At 55.0% G+C, this 14,346-nt stretch overlaps 4 protein-coding genes across 4 annotated transcripts; 3 read left to right on the forward strand and 1 right to left on the reverse strand.

Moving 5' to 3' along the window:
* Window positions 1-698: 698 nt before the first annotated feature.
* Window positions 699-1,766, forward strand: J7T55_011951 (TATA-binding protein-associated phosphoprotein; the record flags this gene model as incomplete). Its single annotated transcript, XM_053136789.1, has 4 exons — window positions 699-720; window positions 1,126-1,152; window positions 1,329-1,588; window positions 1,659-1,766. 4 exons carry the CDS (start codon window positions 699-701, stop codon window positions 1,764-1,766), a joined length of 417 nt encoding a protein of 138 aa, XP_052999756.1.
* Window positions 1,767-2,797: 1,031 nt separating this feature from the next.
* J7T55_011952 (cytochrome p450 1a2) lies at window positions 2,798-4,496 on the reverse strand (the record flags this gene model as incomplete). Its single annotated transcript, XM_053136790.1, has 3 exons — window positions 2,798-4,019; window positions 4,080-4,212; window positions 4,283-4,496. 3 exons carry the CDS (start codon window positions 4,494-4,496, stop codon window positions 2,798-2,800), a joined length of 1,569 nt encoding a protein of 522 aa, XP_052999757.1.
* A 3,274-nt stretch (window positions 4,497-7,770) lies between these two features.
* J7T55_011953 (uncharacterized protein) lies at window positions 7,771-10,721 on the forward strand (the record flags this gene model as incomplete). The annotated part of the gene is made up of 10 exons (XM_053136791.1): window positions 7,771-7,910; window positions 8,056-8,145; window positions 8,274-8,793; window positions 8,858-8,993; window positions 9,049-9,443; window positions 9,495-9,562; window positions 9,618-9,771; window positions 9,828-9,885; window positions 9,949-10,127; window positions 10,212-10,721. The coding sequence occupies 10 exons, from the start codon at window positions 7,771-7,773 to the stop codon at window positions 10,719-10,721; spliced, it is 2,250 nt and encodes a 749-aa protein (XP_052999758.1).
* A 1,250-nt stretch (window positions 10,722-11,971) lies between these two features.
* Window positions 11,972-14,132, forward strand: J7T55_011954 (2-isopropylmalate synthase 2; the record flags this gene model as incomplete). The annotated part of the gene is made up of 4 exons (XM_053136793.1): window positions 11,972-11,979; window positions 12,075-12,219; window positions 12,281-13,861; window positions 14,007-14,132. 4 exons carry the CDS (start codon window positions 11,972-11,974, stop codon window positions 14,130-14,132), a joined length of 1,860 nt encoding a protein of 619 aa, XP_052999759.1.
* Between the last annotated feature and the right edge of the window lie 214 nt (window positions 14,133-14,346).

Below are 14,346 nucleotides of genomic sequence, written 5' to 3' on the forward strand. Positions count from 1 at the left end.
ACAACGAGTTCATCATATTGTTGTGTTGGTGGAGGAGGGGAGACACTGGTTGGAAACCACAAACCTTTTGCGCGTCTGTTTAGACAGACATGAAGACTCTCTGATTCAACCCATGCCGACGTTGGATCTTGCTGAAATCAGCAGCAAGGACGTCGAGGATGTTTTGTGCGACAATGCAGAGATTGTGTCGAGCGTTGCAGGAGCAAAAAGTAGGAGATTGCGAACAGGTCGCGTTTTTATCGTCAAAAATCTTCGAGTTTGCTGAGCTGGGCTTTGTGAAAGGCCTGCCCGCTTAGTACCCAAAGCGGCTAGACCGGGAGCGATAAGTCAGGCTGCCGATAGGTTGAGCCACATTTGTTGCCAAAGCGGCAAGCGGCCCCCAACTGAGACGTTTCCCTGTGCTGGAAGCGTAAAGTACGCGACTCAAAGTACTTAAAGGCCGACCTGAGGCAGCTCCTTCTGGCTGGCGGGACGGGGGGCCTCGCCTTCCAAAAAGGAACAAATCAGCACGATCTCGCTCCAGCATGTCGCAACCACCAGACTCGTAATGATGAAGAGCATAACATAGTTTGAAAGACCGTCGATTTTTCCATATTATCCATTTTCCACGTGGCCATCCAAAAGGAGGAAAGGCCGCATTCTGCATCCGCTCGCATCTCATCTCACTGCAACTCACCAAGCGGCGCCACTCTTTCACCATGTCTGATCACGAGTTTGGAGGTGAGTTTCATTGTGTGCCAGGCCACCCACGCGCTGTACGAATTTGGTCGAATGCGAGACTTTTGGAGGGCCAGCCGTGAGCTGCAGATACGGGCCATGTTCAGACTGAACCATTCTGCAACGGCTTTGTCGGTTCAAGTGAATCGACGCGCTGCTCAAGTGAAATATGGCGTCACAGTTCCCATGGTCGCTTCATCACAGCGAACCTCTGTCAACGATATGGCCCATTTTCGGGGACTGCATTTTTTTTGAACCTATTTGCACAATACTCCTTTTTGATAACCTCGGCTCCGTATATCCATCATATCGTTGCCTAGCCCTTCAAGATGGATTTTTTCTACTCAGTCATTAGTGCGGGTTGCCCCCATGGCATCTTTGCTGCAGCAATGCTAACATGTGGTCTAGCAAATGACGACCTGTCGCTTCCAAAGGGTGAGTGACGACAATTTCGCTTTCGATGGGGGAAGATATTCGGATACAATCTGGAGACGTTGCCTCGACATTTCTGAGCGAGGTCCAGCCTTGCACTAAGACATGTTGGCTGCCGTCTCCAGCTTATTACCTCTTTCTCACCCGTTGCATCGTTCCATGCTGACTAGTGATGACAGCCACGGTCCAGAAGATAGTCACAGAGATTCTCCCGCCCGCTAACGGCGTGGCGTTCGCAAAGGAGGCCCGGGACCTGTTGATCGAGTGCTGTGTCGAGTTCATTACGCTTGTCTCGTCCGAGGCCAACGAGATCTCAGAGAAGGAGGCAAAGAAGACCATCGCATGCGACCACATCACCAAGGCCCTAGAACAGCTCGGTTTCTCCGAGTACGTGTCAGCAGTCATCGAGGCCGCCTCGGAGCACAAGGAACAACAGAAGGTATGGATTGCCCCACAACCTACGGCAGTCGCGGAGGTTATCCACATGTCGCTGACGTGATACAAACCAGGGGCGAGAGAAGAAACTCAACAAGTTCGACCAGAGCGGTTTGTCTATGGAGGAGCTCGAGAAAATACAGGCTGAGCAATTCGCTGCCGCGGCCGCACGGCACAACTAGGTATCATGTCAGCAGCCTGTTGTTGGGCAAACACATCCTGAAGTCTTTTTTGCATATGGACGGCGTTGAGGATACGGTTCGGCAGGATGGGGAGGGTATACTTGCGGTGCAATTCATGAGCTCTAGACCGCATGGTATAGGTGTCCATGTTTAGCAATGAAACCATTTTTCTTGCTTTTTTTCATGACACCTGTGTGTCTGCATGTGTGATGGTGTGTGCGTGTAACTCTGCATCTTTCCGCCTTTTATCCTTGGGGAAATATCCATGGCATACCAAGCGTATCCCACAAATCAGCCCACATGAATTAGTGATTACCTGCTTGATCTTGGTTAGCATTAAAAGTGGTCATGCTGTCACATAGTCCAAGCCGAACTATGCAGCAGGCCATTAAGGTTCCCCAAGTGCCGGCATCGTCAACACGCCGGCTCATCCACTAGAGCAAGCAAGCTTCATTTAGCAGACAACCCTCAAGTATTTATAGACCCAGCGAATCCTTCGATTTCCTCGTATCTCCTTTCCTGATTTCCTTCCTCGCCTTCGGGCATTTGAGGAGAAGTCGGTCACTGCACACAAAGACTGCCTTCGGAAAGAAGAGTGGTTCACCCTCGCAAGCGAGGAGAACCTGCCAAGGTTGATTTTTTTTCATCATGATCATGACTTTACGTCGTGACGTGGAGAAGAATATGCACAGGTGTAGGTGAGGGAGGCTCTTTGGGTAAATCACATAGATAGATTGATCGACGAATACATAGAATCCAACCACCATAGCATGAAATCCAATACAATCCCCAATACTCCGTTGATTTTGCAAAAGCCCTGCGAGTTTGTTTCTATGTCTATTGAAAGGGAAAGATGCCATCCCCATCCCCATTCCCATGCTCCCATTTCCTATCCTCATCCCCCAATCTCCATGGTCTAGGTCTAAATGCGGTATCATGAATGCAAGCATGCAAGGTCATGCGAGTGGATATGCAAGTCGTAAGTCATCAGTTGTCGTTATAGTAAAAAGACAGAAAAAGAAAAACAAAAATCACTTTTCCTCCGGTCTCATGCCCATGTTGTCCTCCTCTCTGAGCAGCCTCGCCCTCTCTTCACTCCTCACTCGTAACTGCAACTCAAAGGGCGCCGGGTGGCCACCGAGCCCCACCGTCAGCGTAGCCTCAGGCTCAATCATCTTTCCGTCTGGCCCTATAACCTTGTCCAGGTCGAACGTCGCCAGCATCGTCGCGATGAAGATGAAGACGGTCGCGGTGGCGAGGTGGTTGCCGGGGCACTTCCGCCTCCCGAAGCCGAAGTTGCCGACAGGGTAGGGTTCGCCCCGTTCGTAGCGATCTGGGTCGAACTTCTCCGGATCGCGGTAGGTGGTGGGGTCGGAGCACATCGCCTTAGTGTTGGCGAACATGACGGAGCCCCCGGGGATGAGCATGCCGTTGTAGACGTCGTCCTTGATGCTCTGGTGGGGGATGACCAGCGGGTTCAGCGGCAGGGCGCGCATGACCTCGTTCATGAAGCGGTTGAAATATTCGAGTTTTGGCCTATCGTCGAACGTCGGTAGGCAGCCAGCGCCGACCACGTCGTCGATTTCCTGCTTGACGCGCTGTTGAACGTCAGGGTATTTAGTGAGGAACAGCATGGCGCTGAGCACAGTGCCCCAGGTGCTGTTCCCGCCGGCGATGAACACCGCGGCGGTTGCGCCCTTGAGGTCAGCGACGGTGGTCTCCTGCCAGATGCCGGCCTTCTGATTGGCGACGAAACGCTCCCAGTGTAACTTCATGAATGAGGGGGAGGCATTTCCGGCCTCAATGTCGCGCATACTGTCCGCCCATGGAACCTCGTGAATCGTCTTGATGGCACCTCTGCTTTCCCTAGCATGCCGCAACGGGGCAGAGAGACTCGAAGGCAGAAAGTACCTCGCTGGTGGGAACAGGTCCACGACCGAAGAGCCTGCTATCCCGCCGTTGGTGGTTACTTTGTTAGCGGCGTGAGCCATGGCCGTGTAGGGCGAGTCCTTGTCTTTGATCTCCTGGCCGTAGGCGATGCGGAAAATGACGCTAGTGGTAAGAAGGAGGGCAGTGTCGCGCCATTCCTGGGGACTAGCGAGAAGGGAGCGTACGGCTTTGCGGGCTTCGTGGGTTTGCATCGGCCGAAAGGTCTTGACGGCGGACTGTGTGAAGGTGTGCTGGAAGAGGCGTCGGTGAAGTTTAAACTGCGGACCCCAGCGGAGAAAGGTAAGCGTCAGGCCCCAGCCCATCCTATCCATGGTCATTAGTACTATGTCCTGATCATGAACTCGGTGGCTCGTTTCTACCCACACTTCGAACAGAGTGAAGCGAGGCCTGTCACAGTAGTTGGCCCCACGGCGGTCGAGGAGGTCTGTAGCCGCCTTGACACTGTTGAGGCATATCATGTGCTGTCCTAGGACAGTAACATGAACAACATCGGAATCTAAAGAGGTCTCAGCCGGCTATCCAGGCATACTTTGCTGAGTGGCCGAGTATGTTCCTCGGGAACTTACTGTACTCCTTCCCCCATCGTTCGTAGTCCAGCTCCGGGTGGTCGCTAAGACTGCCCAGGTTCCCAACTAGGAACTTTCCCGGTGGCCCAGGGGGCAGCGGATATGAGAGCCGTTTGCGGTAGTAGATAGTGGAGGACAACCAGATCAAGAGCAAGACAAGAGTGGCGCCCAGGGCGACCTTGAGGTCGTTCGTCGGGCCAGTTTGCAGCAACATCTTGACCTCGGGTTGATGGGGCGAGAAGAGGATAGGGAACAACAACCATGGATCCAGACTCTGGATAGAAGAAGGCATATTGAACTCGAGGGATGCCTATGAGTATTATCTACTGATTCATGTCGTAAGAAAACTGGACTTGCTGACCTTACTCGCGGAAGGCTCGACCCAGTGATTATGCAGCTGAACGTACAACTCAATAAGCGGGACCAGTGGCCGAGTGAAGGTGTTTTGACTCATCATCAGCGTACTACTTGACGCCGACGTGGAAGGCCTATGAAAAGTCGCAGGTCCATAGTGCTCACGACAAGAGGGAGGTGTGGGGAGATATCTGACTTGGTCGTCACAAAGCCATGAAGCGGTCAGCTTTGACTTGGCTTGCCTCCTGTTGGGCAGTTATCTCCTCCTGACAGCGGCAAGTTCGTCACCTGGGTCCGCCATAATACAATAGTAGCAAACAGACTTGGGCAGTGGCGCCAGGCAAGGGGGAGGGCCTCACTTGAGAGTTCCCTGCCGTTGACACAAAAGCCCCTCACACTGGTGCAGCGGACGGACTGCCGAGCTTGCCTCCTGCATTCTGCAATCTGCGATCAGAGCCTGTAAGGGCACCAGGACGCAGAGGTTCGCGGATCCGCAGTCCGGTCCTCGAGCAAGCTTGTTGTAGAGATTTCCTTCAGTTTTCCCCCATTAAGTTTGGGGCCGCATTTCCAAGGCGTGGATTCCCCGTGGTTGACAGGAGGCTAACCATGTTGGTGAAGGCGTGCTGCAGGGTGGCCCAATCTTTTCGATGCAGTGTTGCGCTGGCCCAACGATGATCCATCCAGGGAAGTGTTGCACTGCACGGGAGAAGGCCGTGGAAAAGTTCTCGAAGCTTGTCAAAAGGCAGTGGATGAATCATGTACTTCCCCTAGTAAAGAGCAAATCGCGGTCTTTGTTTCATGGATGTGACCTTGAAATATCGGAAACTGTAACCAGCATTAGCTGTGAAAGCATAGCATAGGAGGCGGAAGAGCAGCGAGCAAGAGAGTCATGTCCGCGGTCTAGTCACGGCCTCATGTGACAACGGGCTCCTTGGAGACAATGTGAGACGGCCGGGTATTGGTGACCTCTGCGGGTGCCAAGGGATGGAGAGCACACCTTCGCACACACGAGTCCGGGCGAGCAGGGCGAGGCATGGCTGCCCGGGCCGTTGGGCTTGCGAGCCGGGCAGCGCTTGGGGATCCGATGCAACCACGTGCCGACAGACATCAGATAGTCGGTCTGGAAACGAGAGCTGACAGACAGCTGGCAGCAGGCTGAGCACAGCGGAGGGCAATGACTTGGCCCTTCCCACCCTCCATCTCCTCCATCCGGGGTCGCCTCATGGCGCATGGATGGCTAGGGCAGCGGATGTGGTGTGTGGTGTGCGTATGTGTGTGCGCCTTCGGCACGAGGCAGCCAGGTCCCGGTAACAGGAGGCAGCACGATACCACACAGGCACTTCAAAATCAGGCCAGTCCAGGTCAGGCCAGTTCAAGTCAGACCAGTTCAAGTCAGACCAGCTCAGGTCAGGCCAGTGGTATCTTCACAGTAGGATTCAGACAGTGGAGTATGGATGGTTGGCTGAATGTGGATGGTGGGACCTAGGACAAGCGGACGTGGACGTGGAGGCGGATAGTGGGAGAAAGGCTCCTCGGGACATTCCTGAACCTGGACATGGACCTGGACCTGGGATAGAGGGACTGTGATTGTCTGGGACGGGCGATATTCCTGTGGCCAGGCGGACGGAACAAGCTGGTTGGTCCCAGCAGTGCCGCGATATCTCGTAATGTTGACACAACCTGGCAGTGGTGGCAAGGATGGTATGTCTTATACGGTTGGAACCGAGCTTGAGGAGCTTGGAAGTGGATCGCGTGTCGGTGAACAGGAGAACGGTAACACAAGATGAAGTTTCGTTCAAATTCTTTTCTTTATATTTTTTCTGTGATGGTCTGAAGGTGGACAGCCTTTGTAGACCGGAGGATTCTGGACGGGACGACTGCGTCCACCGAGCCCATGGCGAGGCTGTTGGGCTTCGATGAGGACGAAACAGTTTTAGGCAATGATGGGCTCGGCAGTTGTGCCGTTGGGTATTTGGTGACCGATATGGAGCCTGGAGGTCTGCCAGATTGGAGCTTGCACCTCCGGCATGCGGTCTCGGGAACTGTTTCAGTGCGGGGTGTTTGCTCCAGAGGGAAGGGCAGGGCATTGAGGGGGGAATTTGTCCTCCGGTTGAGGAGTGAGGTAATACAGCCTGCCTGGGCAGATAGATAGCAGACAGCAGACAGGAGACGGCAGACAGCAGCAGCACACAGGCAGACAGACAGGCAGACAGTTTGGCACGGTACACGCGGGTAAGGTCGTTGACGACTTGAGTTGTAGGCTATAGACTAGGTTGTATGATGTGTATGTACGTGTATGGTGGGCTCGCTCTCCCCAGATAGATGGGTGCCTCGGACCCTGGAAGTTTTGGGGGGAGGTCCCGCTAAGAAGGCCGATGGGAGAGATGGGGGTTTTGTGATTTGTGAGGAGGAGGGGAAGGTTATCAGTTTATCTCATCTCAGCAGCCAAGCAGGTGGCAGCCCAAAGAGGTGCCGAGCTAGGGACGAAGGCCGCCGCCACCAGACGAATTGAGTGCTTAATGTTGTTGGGCAGCGCGGGCAAGGGCAAAGCGGGCAGCGGGCAAGCGGGCAGCGTCGCTTCCGAGACATCCAATCCAACTCATCTCCTCGGGGAGGGTGCGATGGGTGAAATTCCAGACCTTTTCAGACCCCTCTGACAAGCTGACAAGCTGCGACAAGGTGACAAGCTTTCCATCGAGCCAACCTTGGAAGTCTCACTTGCTGCGTCTGCGGATACCCTGTCAGCCTGTCGTCGTCTCGCTTCCGCCCAGTTCTAGCCCCAACGGGAGATTCACAACAAGCCGTCAGCCAGATCGACGTTAGTGCTCGCCAGGCTCCACAGTCCACAGCCAGACAAGGCCCCAGACAAGCTTGGAAGCCAGACCAGCCCACAGCCCAGAGGTCCACCTCCGCCCTGCCCGCCCATCTGCCCGCCCTGTGCCAGAGGGCCCGCCCTGCCAGCCCGCCAGCCTGCCCTGTCGTGCCTGTCTGCTTACCGAGCCATCCCTCTAGCCCGTTTTTTCCCTTCCCGAGGTCTTGTGGCGACTGCCAAACTGCCTGCCGCCGCGACAGCAACAGCAACTCGACCTCGACCAAGATCCATTCCGACTTCGAGTCGTGAGGAACAGCTCCCCATGGATTTCACAGACACGAAACCCATACAGACTGTGGGCACCGACCTGAGCCTGCCATCGCCTGCCGCCACCTCGGCGCCCGCGCCTTCGTCTGGGCCTGCGCCCGTCATCAAGCGACGCTCCCCAATTGCTTGCCGGAGGTGGGTCAACGCCACGAACACACGCGCCTTACCTTGCCTTGCCTTGCCTTGCCTTGCCTTGCCTTGCCTTGCCCTGCCTTTGCCTTGCCGCGACTGTCGCCCGTCGTTGCGTGCCTGTGCTGACTCTAGCCCTCTCCTCCTGTAGATGTCGCCGCATGAGAAGTAAATGCCTGCACGAGAAAGCGAAGCCACCATGCATAGCCTGTAAGGAGGCTGGCCTCAGTGCCGCAGACTGGTATGTCATCATCCCTCCACTGCCATCTCATACAATACCGAAACTGCTTGCTCGGCACCGTGCCGGCCGAAGAGCCGCACGCCACACTTTGATATTGCTCCTCGTACTGATGAGTGGCTGTCCATCAGCATATTCCCCGTGCGTGGCCAACCCGACAATGACCGCGAATACCGTCACCCGCGCATGCGGGCCGACAAGGCCCAAAAGAGGGACTCGGCCAAGATGCGTCGTGATATCCTCGACGCGCCCGTCATCCCCTCGCCCGCGTCGCTGAAGAGCATCAAGGGCGTCGACGAGTGGGACTACCTGCCCACGCTGCCCGACACCATCGAGGCCGTCAACCAGTTCACTCGGAATTACTTCCAGCTGGGTTTCATCCCCAAGCAAGCCTTTCCCGAGCGCTTGCGGACCGACTCTCGATCCATCAGCGTTTTCCTCTTGCTTAGTATCCTGAGCATATCAGCGCGCTTCACCCCATCTCTTGTGGAACGGTACGGGGGCGGTATGAAGGCTGCCGAGACCTTTATGGACAGGGCAACAGCGGTGGCGTTGTCCGAGCTCTACCAAGTGCCCAGCCTGGAGAGGTGTCAGGCTTTCTACCTGCTCAGCATCGCCCAACAAGGCAGTGGGATGAAAAACAAGAGCTACGTATGTTACTAATACTTACACACAAGTTTTGGGGGAGAGGTTGGCATCGCTAACTATCATCAAGATCAACATGGGCATTGCCATGCGGATGGCCGCCTTGATGCGGCTGCACCGAGAAGAGACGTATGCGCTTCAGAACCCATCGAAGGAAATGGTCATCGCTGCTGAGTCGGCACGTCGGACGCTATGGATGCTACACAGTGAGCCGTCCCATCTTCATGCCTATTGAGCTTCATCTTACCAACCATCTTCTAGGCCAAGACAATCTCCATTCTGGCCCCGAGTCTCCTGTCTCTCTCGCCGCCAATGACATCACAGCTCTTCTTCCATGTAGCGAGGAGGACTTTGCCAGGGGCCAGGAACCACCATCTCGGGCAGCCCTCGAGGACACGCCTCCTGCACTTGGGAATCCCAAGTTAATATCCGACCCAAGGCGATCCCTCTTCGCAACGTTGATCCAGACGCACTACTTCTGGGGCCGGGTCTCCCGCAGGGCGGTCAAGTATGATAGGAGCTCCCGACCCTGGGAAGACACGAGCGAGTATGCAGAGCTAGTCGCCAAGCTTCACGAGTGGGAAAGCAATCTACCACACGAGCATATGTGGAGCCCTGTCCTGCTTAAGGGCTACAAGGCTGGGGGACAAGACCTGGTAAGCTGCACGATGTCGTTGAATGGGCAGTGTGTTAATCTTTTATCGCAGGCATACCTGAGCATCACCAACTCAACCCGATTGTGCAACATTGTTTTGCGAAAGGCTTATTTGAGCGAGTACGTCGGCCAACAGCATCTATTATTGGGTTGACTTATTCTAACCAGGACGCAGGATGATAAATCTTGATCAGTTGGAACCTCAGATGCAGACTTTTTGGTCCAACATGTCACTAGAACTCTTCAAGAATGTGAAGCTCTTGTATGAGCAGATAGAGACGCAATTCATGGAGAGGGCGGCTGACGACAGCCTCGGCGCTCAGATGGCGGTGCGTAATTCCGATACAGGCGCAATCTATTTGTTGCCCCGGCTAATTTGTTGCAGTTGTTCTGCGTTTTCAGCTGTGGCCACATGGCTACATATCTGTGCAAATACCCCAATGGTATGCCCCGTCAGGCCTAGCATTGACATCGAGAGGGTTGCAATTTAGCTAACATCGACCTAGTCTGTCCGGATCCCATGATCAGTCGCGATGGACCTATCATGCTCCAACGGGCTATGCAGATTCTCACGGAAGCATCCCAGGTGTGGCCATTAGCTGCTCGATGGCTCGAAAACCTGGAGAAGTTCTATCGTGATAATAAGGGTGCCATACCTGGCATAGAGGGAAGCATGGACGACAGCGTGCGTGTCACCCAACTTCTAGAAAACGTTGCAGCCCCCTGTTTGACTGTCACTTGCGAATCTGACCTGCTAACGCCCACCCAGCGTGATCCTGTACCTGAGGCTCTACAAGCAGCACCGGCGCGGCCTCCTTCCAGAAACGGCACCGGGACGAACCAAACAGCCACCCAGGATGGTGGCAGCCAGCAAGGCCGAAACGGCGAAACACCCAACAACGCTGTCATGCAAGCGCCACCCCAGGTGCCCACGCCGATGATGTACATCGACCCGAGCATGCGGATGTCCCAGCAGACGCAGGCAGCGCAAGCCATGGCCGGGATGCCGCAGCAGCAGCTTGGAGATCGGCCCGCGACCGACGGCCTGGGACTTCTTCTCGAGGCATTTGATTCCCACCAAGGAGCAAACATGGCAGCAGCAGGCGCAGGCCAGGCATACGATCCCAGCCTCGCTGCAAACCAAGCTGGCTACTACGGGCAGCCAGGCACGGCCATGCCTGGCAACGACGGATATGAGAATGAATTGCAGTTCTACATCGATGGAGCACCGACCGTGCACGGTTGGGTTGGCACAGGTGCAGGAATGTACGGGTACTGACCCATTCCGCGGTCAGATCAAAATTTTTCGGTATACCACTTTTAAAAGACTATGGGAGGCTTGTAGGCAGACTGATTCTGAGAAAAGCATCGGGGAAAAGGGCGACTAAGCGAGCAATAAAAACCCAGGTAATGTCTTTAAATCCCAATCTGAATTGGGTCGGTGGAGCAATGAATGAACGGAGGCACACATGCACGGAAAGATAGCTTGAGCAATCACAAGATAATGACAGTTGCGCCCATATGCTGCGCTCACGAGAGAGACCTGCGCTGCAAGTGGTGGCAACAAGCAAAGTGCTCCAACCGATTGTGTTGGTCCAACTGCTACTTCCCGCGGTAAAGTGTGTTCCGATAAGGGGGCATTTTGTACACCGGCCCGGCCGACAACGAACGCTCGGCTTCCAGCGGAAAGATGTGGAGGGCTGAATATGTCTTTGCCTTAGACTGGCCGCCCTTTACGTAGTAAGTGGATCAGTGCATTGCTATTAGACAGTTGAGGGCTTCCCCACGTACAACTTCAAAAGCCATGTGACTTGTAAGAGGATGGGGCCTGCGAGAATTGGTCACACTTCGAGGGGATTGGTGTACTTGAGGAATTTGGGAACTGGGGCGTTCAGACTTTCAAGAAGGGCCATCGATCCCATGGACTCGGACATATATCCTACAGGAAGGGACGAGTTGGTGTGTATGCTCTAGAAGTAGCGTCACATCACATCTGTGCGGGCTGTTAAAACGGCTCGAGAACATCTTGCCAAGGATTATTTCCCTGCTTCATCCTCACGAAAAAGAAAGACGCCGAACTCGCGCAAGCCCAGGCCCAGGCTCACGCGCACTGGCGCACAGTCTTTTGCGGGAGGTCGATGTCAGCGAGACCCCTGTCGCAGCGGTGCGTAGCATTGGTCTACCCCAGAAAATTGGACGACATCGGGCAGGGTTGTAGCAGCAGCATCGCGATGATGTTCTTTCATCGCAGAGGTGACTCAATTGTTGACTCAAACTTCCCCTTACTCTGCCATATTTAAACTACCAAGTTTCTTGGTACTACAGAGAAAGCTTCCACACACCATACTCTAGCCTGCCAATTGCCAAGCGGTCATTACTAGGGCAGCTTCTAGAGAGACAGTCCAAATCAAGACTCTCACTCCCCCAACTCGGCCCCTCCAAAAAAGTGAAAAGTGCCCCTCACTTTCTGCCGTCCCAAATTGTCACCAGAAGCAAGAACGAGGCACCATCCTCACTCGGCACGTCAAAATGCCTATGTAAGTCCTCGTCGCATGATTGAGCATGTCGTATTCTCTTGTTCTTGAACACGAACGGCTAGCTAAGCATTGTCTCGTACGCTTTGTCGCTGCAGGCTCAAAGACCCCTCCAAGAAATACAGGTCGTTCCCAACAGTCAACCTGCCAAACCGACAATGGCCCTCCAAGACCATCGACAAGGCTCCTAGATGGCTGGCAACGGATCTCAGAGACGGGAACCAAAGTCTGGTAGACCCAATGGTACGTTCTCGGATTCTGGCATGCCCAATTGGTGCTCCTCGCTAAGCAATGGCCTTTCCAGAACGGCGATGAGAAATGGGACTATTTCAAGATGCTGTGCGACCTGGGTTACAAGGAGATCGAAGTCTCCTTCCCTTCCGCCTCGCAAACCGACTTCGACTTCACTCGCCGCCTGATTGAGACCCCTGGCGCCGTGCCCGACGATGTCTACCTGCAAGTCCTGTCGCCCTGCCGTGAGGACCTCATTCGCAGAACGGTCGAGTCTCTGAAGGGCGCCAAGAAGGCTATAGTACACATTTATCTCGCCACAAGCGAGTGCTTCCGGCGCATAGTCTTCGGCTTCACCGAGGAGGAGAGTCTCGAGCTGGCCAAAAAGTGCACCCGTCTGGTCCGCCAGCTCACCAAGGACGACCCCTCGCAACAGGGCACCGACTGGGCATTCGAGTTCAGTCCCGAGACGTTCAGTGATACTGGATTGGACTTTGCGGTCAAGATCTGCGAGGCGGTCAAGAGCGAGTGGGAGCCCACCGAGAAGAATCCAATCATCTTCAACCTGCCTGCCACGGTCGAGATGTCTACGCCCAATGTCTACGCCGACCAGATCGAGTATTTCTGCAGAAATATCACACAGCGCGAGACAGTCTGTGTATCTCTTCACCCTCACAATGACCGCGGTTGTGCGGTCGCCGCGGCGGAATTGGCACAGATGGCTGGTGCGGACCGAGTGGAAGGCTGTCTGTTCGGAAACGGAGAGCGCACTGGCAACGTGGACCTGGTCACCCTGGCCCTGAATCTCTATACGCAAGGCGTCAATCCAAAAATTGACTTTTCCGACTTGCAGCAAGTTATTAGGACGGTTGAGGTGTGCAACAAGATCCCTGTACATCCTCGCGCTCCATATGGCGGTTCCTTGGTCGTCTGCGCTTTCAGTGGCTCTCACCAGGACGCCATCAAGAAGGGTTTCCAGGCCCGGGACAAGGCTGGTGCCGAGTACGACGACCGCTGGCAGGTTCCTTACCTGCCCCTGGATCCCAAGGACATCGGTCGCGACTACCAGGCCGTCATCCGTGTCAACTCGCAGAGTGGCAAGGGCGGCGCCGCGTGGATCATCCAACAACACCTGCACCTCGACCTGCCTCGCGGTCTCCAGGTCGACTTCAGCCGAGTCGTGCAGAAGGCGGCCGAGGACCGCAGCCGCGAGCTCCTGCCCGTTGAGATTACGGAGCTGTTCGAGAAGACATACTTCCTGCGCGACAACCCTCGATTCACAATCGTGGATTACAGCATCTCGCCCGACCGGTCGCGTAGCCCTGCGCCTCCCGAGCCAGGCAAGACGCCCGACACCATGTCCCTGCCCCGTGTGTTTGAGGGTGTCCTCTCCGTCGACGGCAAGGAATACAAGCTGCGCGGCCGGGGTAACGGCCCGCTGTCGTCCCTGTCGGATGCCCTGCGCAGCGTCGGTGTAGACATTGACGTGAACGACTACAAGGAGCACGCCGTTGGCAAGGGCCGCGACGTCAAGGCTGCGACGTACATAGAATGCACGGCTTCCGGGTCAACCCAGACCAAGGTGTGGGGTGTGGGCATCCACGAGGATGTCGTACAGAGCTCGCTGATGGCGCTGCTGAGCGCGGCTAGTAACGTGAGTGACCTCCAGAGCGGTCCCAACCCAAGCCCAAGCCCAAGCCCCAGCCCCTTGCCGTTGAAAGTTCTCAGACTGTTTAAGCCCCGTCTCTGATGAATTGGATTTGGTCTCTGGCTGACACGATCCCCCCTCGTCTCTATAGTTCGTTTTGTCTCGTCCCAGCAGTCCTATCTTGAGGAACCTGAGCGACAAGCAAATCGAGGGCAATGGCAAGGCTAATGGAGCGGACATTATCAACCGCCTGGAGTCTGCTGCGGATGAGATGTAGATGGGTCCATCCATCTCTGCCAGACCAACGGAAACTATTGACGTGAGGAGAATTTGAGCTCGCTTTTTGATAGCACCGAGGAATGTTTGGCATAAAAAAGTTTGCATCTGGTTGGAACATGACCCCCTCTCATCATATCACCATCCAGAATAAGGAAGGTTGATATCGGGCGTATCGAAAGATGTCAGCATACTTGTAGATAGTATTTAGGGCA

This window comes from Diaporthe amygdali, assembly GCF_026229845.1.
Source record: "Diaporthe amygdali strain CAA958 chromosome Unknown NODE_2_length_3802984_cov_64_841326, whole genome shotgun sequence".
Classification (NCBI taxonomy): domain Eukaryota; kingdom Fungi; phylum Ascomycota; class Sordariomycetes; order Diaporthales; family Diaporthaceae; genus Diaporthe; species Diaporthe amygdali.